The sequence below is a fragment of the Macrosteles quadrilineatus genome, unplaced genomic scaffold, assembly GCF_028750875.1.
Source record: "Macrosteles quadrilineatus isolate MER2022 unplaced genomic scaffold, UCM_ALF_1.0 Scaffold_3__2_contigs__length_128488019, whole genome shotgun sequence".
Taxonomy (NCBI): Eukaryota; Metazoa; Arthropoda; class Insecta; order Hemiptera; family Cicadellidae; genus Macrosteles; species Macrosteles quadrilineatus.
In genome coordinates this window covers 82,423,824-82,439,256 of record NW_026542596.1, presented here as the reverse complement: position 1 = coordinate 82,439,256, position 15,433 = coordinate 82,423,824, and the positions used below count along the sequence as shown (strand labels likewise).

Sequence of the window (15,433 nt, the reverse complement as noted above, 5' to 3'; positions counted from 1 at the left end):
TACACAATACAGCAGAAAACCCTCTTATATTCGCCTCAAAATCATCAACTCTCTTCCAAACAACCTCAAGAACGCAACAGGAAACCAACTCAAACAGCAACTCTGGGACTGGCTTGTGGACCGACCGGTGTACTCCCTTAAGGAATTTTTTGACCAATTATGAACTTTAAACACAAAGAAAATGTAAACTGTTAAACAATCTAGATGTTAAACATTCTGAATTTTTGTGACGCCATTGCATTTCTTGAAGAAATCACAAATAAAGGAAATTGTCTATGACACTGCTATTATTTGAAAAAATTGTGACTGCAGGATTTAAAAAAATCAATTGATTAATTTCATTGTAAATAAGCTGTATATTTTCAAAAGTCAATCTCTACATGTTTGTCTAGTATAAATAAGGACGGAATAGTAGTAATAATCGTCTTAAAATATACATATTCTTAAGTAAATACAGATTAACTGGCTTATTCAAGAAGGCATGGAATAATGGCACTATGGTCAGTCTACACTAAAATATAGATTAAAAGTTTTTGAACAATTTGTATCAGTGAGCAATTTTATTTTTATAGTCTGGAGTCATTTCACACAGGAAAATTGTATATTTGGTAAAACTAAACTCATAATTATAAATATTTTTTCATAAAACTAATAAGTTAGAAATTATTTAAACAAATAACTTTCCATGTTGTTTTGATTAAATAATCTCAACCGTTTTGCTGCTAAATAATGCTGAGTACAACTACAATAATAGGGTTAGTAAATCATTATCTTACAATAAGTCTTTGCAAGCAAAACACTTTTGTAGATAAAATTACACAAGCAAAAATAATATTAACAGACATTCTTAAATATGTGAAAAAATGTATTCACTATTAAATGTACTTAAAGGCACAACACTTAAAATATGTAAATTTTAGCAGTTGATTTGAGATGTACCTATATAATTTAGCTATATAAAAAAGCATGATGCTAAATTTAAGTATATAAAAAAAGGAACCTCCAAAACCAGCTGCATTTTACAATTGATTTTTAATATGACTCAGCTAAAAAAACATTCAAAAATAATTATACATCACAATCTTTAATTGCATTGAAAATCACCATTAGAACAAGAAATGAAAAAAAAGAGTATTTACTCTATATTACTCTAGCAATTTCACTTTTTAATTTATTGTATCAATACAATTCAAATACTGATAAAAAAGACAAATATATTAATACATCAACCAGTGCCTTAATAACTTGTAAGTCTGTCCTAGTCAATACTTAATCCAACGCTAGCAAGACAAAGGAGCGTAACGTAACTACATGCAGGCTTATGTACTTAGGCCCCTTCTTCTTGCAAGTGACGAATTGTTCAAATCAACAAATTAACTTGAGGAAGGAATACAAAAAAATAATTCTTCAATGATTAAAAAAATTACCTAATTTTACAAAGTGAGATGAATAATGTTTGGTACTGTAGAGGTTATTAACGCCAAAAGTTCTGCATTTCATGTTTCAAAATAAATTTTTTAAAGTTATATAATCAACAGAAAAGTTTGTGACTTAAGAAAATATGTGTAAATGGTTAACAGTACACACACATACACACACAAATAGTGCAAAGTGTCAAAGCAGGCCATTATGATATGGTTGATGTACAAGGAACTGTAATTGTAAAACACAATATAGACATATATTATCTTACATTAGATATGGAAAATATACTTAGAATAAATGCGTTATTTATCATGGTAATACTTTCCCGAAGCCCGCAGCAATAGCATACACAATATGTAGATCTGGTAAAAAAAAATAAAAGTACAGTAGATACGGAATGTATGTTAAAAAAAAAAACACTAACAATATCCAGTTGCTTCAATCTAACCTGGTTTTGCTAAATCATAATTAAACAAAAGAAATAACAAGTATATAAACTAAAATAACATTAAATAAATTCTAAACAGGCAAAATGATAAGCTGAAAAGTAAATTTCAGCCGACTACTCATAACTAGAGATAGGCCTAGCTGATTATTGTGTACATATCATAAATAATCTTTAATAAAATCTGGATTAATACAGTAAAGCCTTCTTTGTTTGATATTTATTTAGCAACAACTCAAAAATATTTATGGCTTATAATAATGTAATTTGGGATTTAATCCCATCATGTATTACACATACTTAACCAGCAAAAGCGGTTTTATTCTTTAATTAGTCTTTATACTAACTTAATATTCCACTTTATGCAGAATTTTTACTTATTTGTGGGATTTATTAATGAGAGCCAACATTTAGATTCTCATGAGGCACGTTATGCTACAGTGTGGAAAATAAGTTTTCCTACAGTTACCTAACAATGTACATGTTCTCTCACTGATTTGAGAAAGCAAAGTGGCCAATTCGCTCAGCAGTGAGACAATGTTAACATTGTCTCACTCTAATTACTTTGTCTCAATCCAGATTTGCAACGTGAAGGCACGAAATAGTGAGCGCGTAACATGCAGACAAGGTCGTATGCACGTGAAATTCGTTGGCAGCACTGGCTGTAAATCAGCTGGTCAGCTGTTGTACTGTTGTTGATCGTGTTGATCATTAAATGTCATATTAAAAGTTCACTTCTGTGTAAAAAAAAATATGTCATGTTTCTTTACTAATTTATTTGTTTTATTGTAACTGTAGGAAAAGCAAAGTGCAATGGCTCGTGAGTAAGGATTTCTCTCGAGTGAGTCAATTGCTCACTTTGCTCACTAGTTGCACAAATAACTATTAAGCATACTTCATAAACACAATTTTACATCTTAACCTTTGTCAAACTCATTCTTACATCTGCCTTCATCCTTTGAACTATAGAAATATTTAACTGTATGGTCCAGAAGTATTGTTCCAGAGTCCAATTCGTTCAAGAAATGTTGCTCTACGATTCTGCGACATCAAGGCTTTACTATATCATGAGAAAAATACTACTACAAATTAAGTACTTTACAGCAAATTAAGTAACTGGATGACACCATTTTACTACCAAATGCTTTTAAAGAAACCTTTCCCAAAACCTTTTTTTTACAGCTAAATAGAATTACGAGAGTCGAATGGAACAAAACAACAATAGTGGAACAACAAATATACACAATAGTGACTTTTGACCAGGTCAAAGGGAAAGACATAAATAGCTACCAAAAGGTTGTTAGGCTATATAGAATATATACACATCATCCCATCCTGACTATACACAGTTCAGCCATCGTCTACATCGATGCAGAACAGAAAATCACCACAACTGCAGTACTTAAACCGAAAATCATCCTTGAAGAGGTATAATTGACTGATGAATTTAAAACTACTTTTACCAAAAGGGTTTAGTTGATAATATGGTCTTTTGGCACATCATGAACACTTTTTGACACAAAAAGTAGACTTATCTGAATTAAAACACTATATTTAAACATTTAATATTTTGATACAAATTCATCAAAAGATTTTATTGTCATACATATTATTCACCAGTTGAATATTATTTGGCTAATTTGAAGAGAAGCGAGGCTTCTTTGCAGTTGAGAACATAATCAAACAAGAACAATTCAAATTCCTCATGGTTTGCCTTTGCTGAGGTGTATTTTACACAATTTATACATGTGAGAGTGAGACACTGTAAAAATGTGCATCAGATTAGTTTTCCCAGTGGTATTTGAACTATATCTGATTAAGAAATAGTTATCTCAATTCAAGACTAAAATTAGAGGATTTTCAAATATCCTGGATAAATCTGGGGGTTTTGGCATACATAGAATAATAAATAGTTAATTTTGTTCAAAACATATTTTTGAGTTTAGCTACATACAGTGTCATCTTTTTTACGGAGATTATTACTGAAGTCCCACAAGGTTCAGTCTTAGGGCCTTTGTCATTCAATTTGTGGATATATTATTTGTAAATTATATCTGCCTAGGTGTGTTGTATTGGACATTACATTCAGATAACAATATTCTAGATTATTTTACTCTAGTAAATTGAAACTGAATAATGTGATGCACCGTATTAATTAAAGGAACTGTTTTAGCCAATCTGCTGTTTGATTATAACTTAGTAATGTGTAAAACTAAAATTATAGTATTTGCTTGGAGTTACTCTAAATCAAAATCTAAATGGGAAGAGCATACCAATCGCAATTAATTAGCTAGCATTTGTTATTTATTAAAGAAACTAAAGGAACTATTGAAAATGGCATTTTAGTTTATTCTGTTCACATTATTCGTTGTATCAAAATATGAATCAAAATCCAAATGCTTTAATCATAAATAAAATCGACAAAACTGATGATTTTTTATTTTGTTAACCCCCAGAATGAAGCGGGATGTTTGATGAAACCTGACTCAAATTGAGAAAACCTTTCATAAACTCTCTATGGCTATTTCTAAGGAGTTGGCAAGAAAGGAAGTATTTTGAAACTGCAGTAATGTTCAGAGTTGAGTGGTGATCACAGTCTTGCGGACGATGACCTCTGTCTTGGGTTTGGACGGTTCTGAAGCAACCAACCACGGAGACAGCTGGTTCAGGGTAATCCCACTGCCTGCTTTGTTATCCTGCACACAACATAAACGGGGTAGAATAACTTTAAGTATCATTCTTGCCTTTTACATACATACAATTTTCTGACTTTCAACCTTTGTTAAATTTATTTTTAATAACCTGAACAACCGTTCACCAAGTCAAAAGTTGTGATCCAAAAGCCTCCATGGTTTCTAAATTAAAAAACCACTCATGACTAGAAGCTATCTATCTAGTAGGTGTTTTAGAAAAGGAGATCCGTTCCAAGAGTTTTCCCCTGTAAGTATTTAATAAATTTTCTGGTTTTGACACGCCAGGGTGTTTAAATGTGAAGGACAATTATTGAATTAACTAGCTGTAACCCGCGGGCTTTGCCCCGTTTAACTTCTTAATTTTCAAGATTACTGTATCTCGTTCGCATGGCTCAATCACGTCCTGGTTGAAGTTTGTTCGCTACGCTCACTCACCTTTAGGTTGGAGCTCGTTCGCTACGCTCACTCACCTTTAGGTTGGAGCTCGTTCGCTGCGCTCACTTGCCTTCAGGTTAGCTCGTTCGCTACGCTAACTCGCCTCCAGGTTGAAGTTCGTTCGCTACGCTCACTCACCTTTTGGTTGCAAATTAGCTGTTGTCATAAATGTAAAAGAAATAATAGTGCTGCACCCTGTTGGTAATTTTTGTAACTTTAATGCTATTGAACATCACAGAACAGAACCAACTTGTTAAAATTGAAACAGCTGTTAAGATTCAATAATTCCATTTCTCATAAGGTTAACATGGGAAACTCCAGAGCCACTGGGGCGGAGCCCGAAAGGATTTTTGAAATAAGAATATGCCTATATGTTAATCGGGAATGTGAGCTATCATCATGCCAAATTTCAGCCCAATCCGACCAGTATTTTTCGCGTTCACTTGTCACAAACATACATCCATACATCCATACATCCATCCATCCAAACTTTCTCATTTATAATATTAGTAGGAAGTAGGATAAGATGACAGTTTTGTTACCAAAACCAACTGTTTCTCAAGACAGAACCACTCATAGCTTGTCCAAAGATGAAGAACGGCTTGTGTCAGTTACAAACATTGATAGAAGAAGAGTGAAATAACTAAAACTCAGTACATCTTGAACCTTTCATGCAGTTAACTACATTGTGTAAAACTATATCATTTTGAACACCTTACATGCATACATCAAACAGACATATAATTTATTGATTCAATGATACTTTTGATACAAATTATACGTTGCCCTACCAACTTAATATCCCAAAACCAGAAATTTATATTCTTTTGATTGTGAACTATAACATTTAACACCTTATACATTTGTATGCATTACAAAAAGCAATGTATTTTGTAATTGTAATGTTAGTAGCAGTAGCTAGACTTAGTTTCATGTTGCCTGCATTCTGCCTTACTCCATTAATAGTCAAAATAAAATATATCAGCACCAACATTATAATTGAAAATTAAATTAAATCAATAAAAAAAATTTAGAAAATAGTTTAAGGTAGGATTTTAAAGGCTGGTTAAAAGCATCAAGTGCTTGGCAATGAACAAAATTACAAGAAGATAATTTTAATTGTGCAAAATACAATAAGGCTCATAATAAACGTGAAATAGAAGTTTAAAACAAAAGCACAACAATTTTGTTACTAAGGAAATAAACCAAAACCACTCACCAAGAGGAAGACAACCAGCGTAAAAAGATCAAGATACCATACCAGCATGCAGCAGACTCCTCGGGACATGCATCGTCAAGACACACAACTTACCCTGACTGGAGTCTCGCAAAGTTTCTCACTCTGAGGTGATCCAGGAGGCACTATGACAGGACAAGGATCCACAGGGGAAGAGGGGACTTTCCCACTTCCAAGACCAGAACCGTTCACTTCGGCCTTGTCAGACTCATCAACATCGGCGACTTTGTCATCCATGTCTACAAACGGGTTGGAGTTTGGATACTGTAGGAACGGGTTGGTGGTGCTGAGGAACGGGTTGGTGCTCGATGGAGGATCCACAGGAGCTACGGAGAGAGACATGAAGGGGACGGGTGACCGAGCTGAAGGGGTCACGACTCTTTGCTCTAACCTGCCCGCCTCACCCCATGAGAAGTGTGTGACTGTGACGGGTGTGGGTGACCGACCCGTGGGTGACACAGGTGACGGCAGCTCTTCACTCTTGTCTTCAGCTCCACTGAGTGACAGAGTCAACTTGTCCCCACCCTACAGTAGACACAAAGGCTACAGGAACACTCACACACAGGGAAGCATTTACAACAAAACTATTTGGTTCTCATTAGCTCCAAGCACAAGCAAACACAAAACAAGTTTGAGACAGTTAACACACCATTTAAATTCTCACTAAATGCGTCACCTTGTCTTAAATGAATGACGTTGTTTACTTTGAGTTTACTGGGTTTGTCTTCATCATCGGAACTGCAAATAGTAGGGATGGACGGGATTGAATTTTTAGTTCGGGACGGGACGGGACGGGACGGGATTTTTTTCTGTGCATAAAAAGAAAGTACTGTATTGCAGTTACCAAAAAAGACATACGAAATCAATTTTTACCATTTGTGGCACTGATCTATAAAAACCAAAAAATGGGTAACAATTTACAGGTACCTATAGAAACTTGTGACTCGCGGGTCACGGGGTGATCGTCTGTATGACTCACGGTCATGGCGCGATCGTCGTCATGACTCGCGGTCACGGCGCAATCGTAGGTATGACTTCGCGGTCACGGGGTTATCGTCGGTATGAATCCACGGTCACGGCGCGATCGGCGTCATGACTCGCGGTCACGGCACGATCGTCGGTATGACTCGCGGTCACGGCGCGATCGTCGGTATGACTCGCGATCACGGCTCGATCGTCAGCATGACTCCGCCATCTCGGCATGATCGTCAGTATGACTCCGCGGTCACGGCGTGATCGTCGGTAGGACTCCGCGGTCACGGCGCGATCGTCGGTAGGACTCCGCGGTCACGGCGTAATCGTCGAAATGACTTCGTCTCCTGCGTTCGCGGACTTATCGCTCGCAATAAACGCGTTATCGGCACTCGCGAAGCCGAAAAATCGCCGACGATCGGACCAAATCCCGTCCCGAAAAATTCCCGAGTCAAATGTAATCCCGTCCCGATAATCGGGAATATTTTTTTCCCGAAAAAATCCCAAAATTTCGGGACCCGTCCATCCCTAGCAAATAGTGTTCACAACAATCTAAAATCATTCTAAAAGCACCATTCTTTTGATATTTGTTAAAATAAAACCAAGGATTTTCAATCAAAGTATATTTATGAGAGAAAATCCCATATTACTGTATGATACGGTATGAATATAAAAACCATGTACTTACAACTGAAACAAATGTTGCTTGCTCCTTCCCGAATAGATGGTTCTTCTTACTAAGATGAGCGACCTCTCTAAAAGAACAAAATGGGCTTGAGTTAGTGATTAAGTGTTACCAAAATGTGTAGAAATATGCCTATGATATAGCAACATAGTATGCAATATTGTATATAAAGAAATCAGAAAAATCATTAGTAGAAGAAAGTACAGTAGAATTAACAAATTCTTTATTTCGGTACAGAGAATTAGTACAATGGTACATAAAACAAATTATGAAATAGAATCCCCCAAAAAAATGCCTGTGGTTGGTGATTGAGTCCATATTCCACACAGTAAGATAGAACTCCGGTTAATAAGGGGTGAGAGTTTATAACAAAAATAATATCTATTTTAAAACGAATTTAAAAAAGATATGTTACAATGGGTAAGAAAATACTTAAAACAAAACAACTGAAGTTACTAAAGCATTTTACATTACATATTATTTTATGGAACCGTTTTAACCTGAATTTGGCTAACCGAGGTTCTACAGTAATTTAATTTTGGGAGAATCTCAAATGTGAAATAAGGATTTATGATATGATTCTCATTTTACTGCCTTTAAGCATTGACTATTGGATACGGTACTGAAGCTTTAAAGTTCTTTTCAGGTAATTTAGTTGTTCTCGTTAATTCCTAGATTGAATTCAAAGCCTTTTCTATGAAAAGACAGTATATAAGCTTTGACTATTTAAGTAATTAAGCTCCAAACATAAACATATATTTGATTTAAAATAATGTTCAATCCCAAACAACTGATGGGGGAAGAAATCCTGCATAGAGTAAATAAATAGAGATTAATTAATTATGTTAGAAGTAATTATTTTATTTATTATTATAGGCCTAACCCCATTAAGAAGAGTTTTCCTTAATTTCAATATATTACAAAACAAGAATTATTTTTAAGTTAAAAACACATTCAAATTTCCCTGCTACTCCCCACTGCTCAAGACGACATTTACTTCAAGAAGATGAAGCCGCCATCTTGTGACCTTCACTTCAATCTAGTATATCAAGGTTTGTGCACATCTCTCTTCTAACAACGCATATTTTAACTTTTTAATTTTTTTCCATTTCATTACTTTTGCTTACGCCGCAATAAATAAATAGAAATTAATGAATTAGAGTAATTATTCATGGTTAGGAAGACGACCGACTTGAAAATAATCAGTACCAGGAATTAAATTAAACTTGACATAGACATAGACTTTATTTGCACAAAACATTCCATACATGTCATAACGTTTAGAATAGGTGCATTGTCAAAATTAAATCCATACATAAAATATTTAAAATTAAAACTTTTAACTTAAAACTAAACACTTAAAAAAATATTCTAAATTGTAGTTCTGTAAAAATCTTCAATTAAGTAAAAAGCCTTGTCAATAAGAAAATTATCTATTGTATCTTTAAATTTGGTTTTGCTTAGTGACTTATAGCATGGCGGAAGCACATTGTACAATCTCAGTCCAGCGTACAATGGAGATTTTTCATATAGGGTCAAACGGTGTCTGGGGAGTCTAAATATATTTTCATTTCGGGATTCATACCTGTGATTAAAATGTATTGTTTCTGGTAGCTCATTTTTAACTGAATGTATGTAATTTAATAATTCTAGTATATACAACCCCGTTAATGTATGAATTCTTAAATTTTGAAAATGTTTCTTACAAGAACTGCGTGGATGAGAGTTGGTAATAATACGAATAATACGGTTTTGTAACCTGAATAAAGTTTTAATACCAGTAGCTTGACCCCATAAAATTATGCCATATCTTAACACTGACTCCACATAAGCATGATAAACTACTTTAAGTGTCTCAATAGAAACACAGTCCCTTAAATGTATGAATAAAGATGATATCGACCTAATTTTGTTACGTAAATAATTCAAATGTGAATCCCATTTAACTGCGTCATCTACGTAAACCCCTAAGAATTTATGAGCTTCAACTAAATTAAAGGAACAGTTTTCCATATTTTTGTGTCTAGTAGAAAATTTAATAATATTTGTTTTTTTCAACATTAAGTTTTAACCCATTTTCTAAAAACCATTGCTCCATGTCCTTTACCACACTTTGCAGAGAAGAAAACATTTCAGTTGTATTATTATTTTTGATCAAAGCAGTAGTGTCATCGGCAAAAAGAATTAGTTCTTTATTAATAGCTTTTGGAAGATCATTAATGTAAATAAGAAAAAAAAGTGGGCCCAATACTGAGCCTTGAAAAACCTACGAATGAAGATTCAATTTACAACCATATTAAACTACATGTACTATTTTGCATAAGATAATACTTATTGTTTTCAACGTACCCGTCCAAATGTGAGGAGTCAGCAGCTGAAGCTGTAACATTGGACATCTTGTTTCGTTCAAACGAGTCAGTTGGAGTCTGAGGAGACTTCCGCATCTCTTCTTCAACTTTAGCTGCAAAAGATTAAAGCATTTAAATTGATATGTGTTATTCAAGTTGTCAGGAGTTAATAAAAAACTCAATATGGAGATGGGTTGTGATATTCTGAGGTTGTTAGGACGTACACCTTTTAGAAAAAGTAACTTGAATGAAGAACCCCTGCTCACATCCAACCATGATGGGACCAAGTCGGATATCAGGAAGAGCTTAACCTGCTGTTTCCGCGATATCGGTTATCGTATCCCGCAACCGCGAGTGTAAATTGCAATCTCTGGACTTCGGTAATCGTCTCCAGTGATGGCGGCAACACCCGTCATGGGCGACAGTTGGTGATCGTCTCCTGCGATTATGGCAACATCTGCGATTGGCCTTTTGGTTAATCGATCTTGATCAGCGTTATCGCCCCAGACAGGAATGAAGTAGACGGCCAGACACAAGGTCCGATATCCCGAGGAGTCCGTTATTCCGAGGTTGAATATGAGGGGTTCTACTGTATTGCTACTCTTAATTTCAAAAACAATAAACTAAAGCAATGTAAACTGAGCAACATAACTACTTAAATTACAGGGGCTCCTAATTAACGTGTATGAGTCTTTTACAAACTCCTGTAAATTGGCGACCCGGATTAAGTCTGCAGAGATGATAGTTTACTGTACTAACTTACATGTTACATGTTCTTACATGTTGAATCTACAGGTAGTAACTTGACTTTTGTTAGATTTGGAAATATAACTAGGGTACCGTATTTGAAATGAAAGTAAATATATTTTTTTCATCTGCATACTGGTGTGCAGTAGTGGTATCAGGAAAGAAGCATAGGTAAAGTAATGACAAACCTTTGAGTATATTGCACTTAAGCTGGTCGAGTGGTATGGGTCTAGGACCAGAGCCTGACTGAACGTTCCTGTTGTTGGGTATTGGAGAGCGAGGCGAACATTCTCCCTCCACGTTCACATCTGCAAACAACAAATAATATTCAGATCAGCCATCATAACCATCTGTTGATACTAACACAACACAAGGACAGTGATACCATATGTATCGACATCGACTATTTACAGCGTTTCTTCCATTCAAATAGAACCAAGTATAGTAGAACCCCGCTAATCCGACCTCTGCTAGTCAGACTCCTTGCTGAGTTAGTCTGATTGTATCATTAGCCTATCGGTGCCAATGTTATCGCAGTAACATCGTAACTATTTCCGATGGTTGTGTGGAGATCAACACGGTCTCTTAAAATCGCGGCAAAAATCCTGTTTAATCCACGTTATCACGGAAACATCATATTTATTTTCTGCAATCACAAAAAGATTGATCATCATTCTCTGCAATGATGGCAAAATATTGAACGGAAAATGGTCAAAAGATATTATAATGGTATTCCACGATCGTGGAAAATCCAAGATAAATCCACAGCAAAAATCATCATTACCTTCTATGATTGTGGCAAAATAGTAAACATCTTCCGAAATCGTGGGGACATCATCATTGTCTCCAGCAATGACGGAAACTTTATCGTTACTATCAGAAAATGTGATCTGAAACATGGGTACTAACCAAACAAGATGAAAAGAAGCTAATAATTTTCAAAAACAAAATTCTCAGACGTATATATGGCCCAATTGAAGAAGAAGGAATTTGGAGGATTAGAACAAATAAAGAATTCAGGGCTGTGCGAATAGTTCGAAAAACGAATCGAATCCGAATCTTTTTAGAGATTCGATTCGGATTCGAGAACGAATCTACTGTTTCTAACTGGATTCGGATTCGGAATCGATATTCGAATTTACTGGTAAGAGATCCGGGTTCGGATTCGATATTCGAATTTCTTGGAAATAGATCCGAGTTGGGATTCGATATTCAAATTTACTAGATTCTGATTGAATATAATTTTCAATATAATTTTTTAGACACTAAAAAACTACTTGGGCACTCCGATTTGCTGTTGACTGGTTCATGTTAGGGACCTGACCAACTTGGTGTTAGGTTTTAGGCACATTAGTGTAGGTCGCATTTGAACCCTATCTTGGCTATCAGTAAACTTAACCTCACAGTGTTAGTTGTTACTTGTAATAGTAATGCAGACATAGGCTTGTGTGGAGGATTAACACCGAGGTGTATAATAGGCTGGGCCTATGTTTTAGACTACACAAATTGGTAGTCCATCACTTTTAGCGAGTAACTTAGGCCTAGGTGGTATGCCTAACTTATGCCCAATTTTTTAGTTTCAAAACTTCAAATAGGTAGGCCTAAATAAATTTTATAACTTTGCAATTCCCTAAGTTATTTCAGCCCCAGAAAATGTGGTCTAAAAATGTGAAAATTGGTACTGCTGACTTTCCTCGGATTTGGATTCGACTCTGAACAGGTTTAAACATTCGGATTCGATAACAGCTTTAAATTTCAGATTCGGATTCGTTCCAGGTTCGATAATGGCTGTAAATTTGAGATTCGGATTCGACCCAGATTCGACTCGGGATTAATTAAAATATTCGGATTCGATCCGGATTCGATAAAATCTGTACAGCTATGATTCGGATTCGGATTCGAACCAAAATTTCTGGATTCGCACAGCCCTGAAAGAATTACAACTCCTGAATATCTCCTGCAGTGACATCATCGTCGAATACTGCGATTTTGGAAAATTACTGAACGTCTCCCGAAATCACGGTAACATCATTGTCTCCAGCAATTGTGTTAAAATATTGAATGTCTCAAGCAGTCAGAAAACATTAGCATCCTCTTCCAAGATCCCGCACGATTCATCAATGTCAGTTGAGCAATTAATTTTTGGTAATTTAATATGCTCCTCGGAACATTATTCTTTTTCACTGTTCGTAATGTGGTCCCGGTCCCGTAAGTGACGGGTAAGTAGGTTGTACTGTATCTGAATGAGCCTCTAACAGGGTTACACTATGAATGTTCCTTTTATCTTTTAGGTTTTCATGATAGTTGATGTAACATAAAAGGTGCAATAATTTACCATAAGCTTTTGGTTTGGCTTTGTAAAAAGTATATCATGTATTTGACCAAAGTCGATAACTAACAGCAGGATTAACTCTTAGATATAATTCGACTATGCACATTTTATTCTAATACTAGGTGGTGCTTTTACATAGAAATCAGTATTTTACTTATATCCGTAATCAAAGGTTTAATCTGAATACATTTGAACTAGAAAATTTATTCGCATTGATGTTTGGTGGTCCTTAATAATTTGAATGTTGACGTTGATGTGAATTAACTTAAAATAGGTGGTGGGTTTGAGTGTTGAGAAAAATGTTTTAATTTTAACTCTACTGTATGAAGCCAGAATACTTTAAAGCATTATGTATGAATTAAGTATGAATCGAAGTATGGAATGTGCAGAATTTGTTAGACCTGCCACCCAGGTTAGAGGAATGGTTTTGCATGCAGAACTTTGTGATTTACCTTCAGCCTTACTAGAGAGGCTGGACAAGGGGGAACTGGAATCGTTTTTATCTTCTAAATTGTGATTTGTGATTGTTTCTTTAGCCAAACTCTTCAACAATGAATCAAGTCTCTCTTCAGCTACACCTGGAAATAAATCTCGGTTGGCTGTGATTTCATAAGTTTATATCTCCAGAGAATTACATGATCTATACATGCACTTACAAGCGAAATACATGTTTTGTTAGGCATACATAATGTTAAGAAAGTTTATTTTTGGTAACATGATGAATTATTTACAAACTCAAAATATAATTATTTTAAATAGACAATGTAATAAATTATTTAAAAAACTAACATTGGTTTTAGGAAGTTAAAAATCAATATAATCAGCTAGGCTAACACTAAGTTTAGAGGAATAAGTTGGTTTTGCACTAACAGCTTTCATTGAAGCAGTAATTGTATCAAGTAATATCTATCTATCGGATTCCACTACAAACTGTAGGTAGTTTCCATTGGCTGTATGGGCTATTAATTAACAGCTGTGTCTAAGGAACATGTTGGCCTTAAACACTAACAAGACTACAATCGTGCCACTCATCCCTATCTATATTCATACTTGGCTTAAAATACCTACGACTTATTTATTTAGTTGGCTTATTTATGGTACGGTCACCATTTCATAAGAAAGTATGAAGTATCTCCATTGATTTTTTTTTACATAAATTTTTATTTATTTTCAAGTTCAGGCTCAGCACATTGTATTGGTATATGGAAAAGATGAGGGTAACTATTATTTTATGAACAGTGAATAAAAAATTAGGTGATTGTATAGTGTTTATTTTTAGCCAACCAAGGTCATTCATTTTTATCTCCAGTATCATTATACTTGCATACCTTTAAAGTAAGTTTCATTTAACTTACTATTTTCATTTAATCAAAATATTCACTTAGTTTTTAAAATCTATAATACTTCACAACATTTCATATTAGATCAATTACATAAATTATATTTAGTGTAAGTCAAATCAAATGTTTTGTCATCAAAAGATTACTGCCCAATTATGAGAAGTACCTAGCCCAAGCAGACTACACAGATATACAGACCAGAGTTAGAGTTAGACTTGCGCCTGCGGAGGGTTCCCACGAGTGACGCAGTGTCAGACGCCAAAGGAGCTGTGTCGTCTGTCTCTACAGGAACGACCACAACAGGCGCGGGCACCACTGACACCTCACTGCTACTGCTAGACGCCTGGCCCTCACTCTTCTTTGCTGCAGTCTCGCCTGATGTGTTACTACCTCTGATGATCACAGACATAAAGTAAATATTTTGTTAAAAAATTAAGTGAAAACACTCAATCTATATTTGGATTGTATGTAAGTGTTTCTGTAAATAGATTGAGTTTAGTGCTGCTTACTAGAGAATATTGGTCACGAGGCTCAGCGATACACAAAATGCCATACATAACAACACAGTAAAATTTATCCTACAGTAAATCTGCGGGAAATAGACTAATGCATTCCAGTTTTCTCAGGAAAATTAGCCATATCTTTGAAAATCCTATACTTTCTATTCTTAAAAAGTATCAGTTTATTTTTTATATAAAGTTAGGGCATTTGCCAGGAATTATTAAGGAAATTGACAGGAAAGTAGGCTTACCTTTAAATAAGTCCATAGAGACA

The 15,433-nt window shown here is 35.0% G+C and overlaps 1 protein-coding gene across 4 annotated transcripts in view; it reads right to left on the bottom strand.

Annotated features, from left to right (window-relative positions):
- Positions 1-338: 338 nt before the first annotated feature.
- LOC128988648 (band 4.1-like protein 5) overlaps positions 339-15,433 on the bottom strand; it is a 35,466-nt gene continuing 20,371 nt past the window's right edge. The window contains exons 11-17 of one of the 4 annotated variants that reach the window (XM_054410133.1): positions 14,858-15,051; positions 13,772-13,897; positions 11,176-11,295; positions 10,242-10,353; positions 7,896-7,962; positions 6,311-6,760; positions 339-4,566 (exon numbers count right to left, since the gene is read on the bottom strand). In XM_054410133.1, coding sequence (XP_054266108.1) covers positions 4,444-4,566; positions 6,311-6,760; positions 7,896-7,962; positions 10,242-10,353; positions 11,176-11,295; positions 13,772-13,897; positions 14,858-15,051 — 1,192 coding nt within the window. In that variant the 3' untranslated portion in view covers positions 339-4,443. The remainder of the gene's footprint in view (positions 4,567-6,310; positions 6,761-7,895; positions 7,963-10,241; positions 10,354-11,175; positions 11,296-13,771; positions 13,898-14,857; positions 15,052-15,433) is intronic. The other 3 variants (XM_054410135.1, XM_054410136.1, XM_054410134.1) reach the window with 3 other exon arrangements.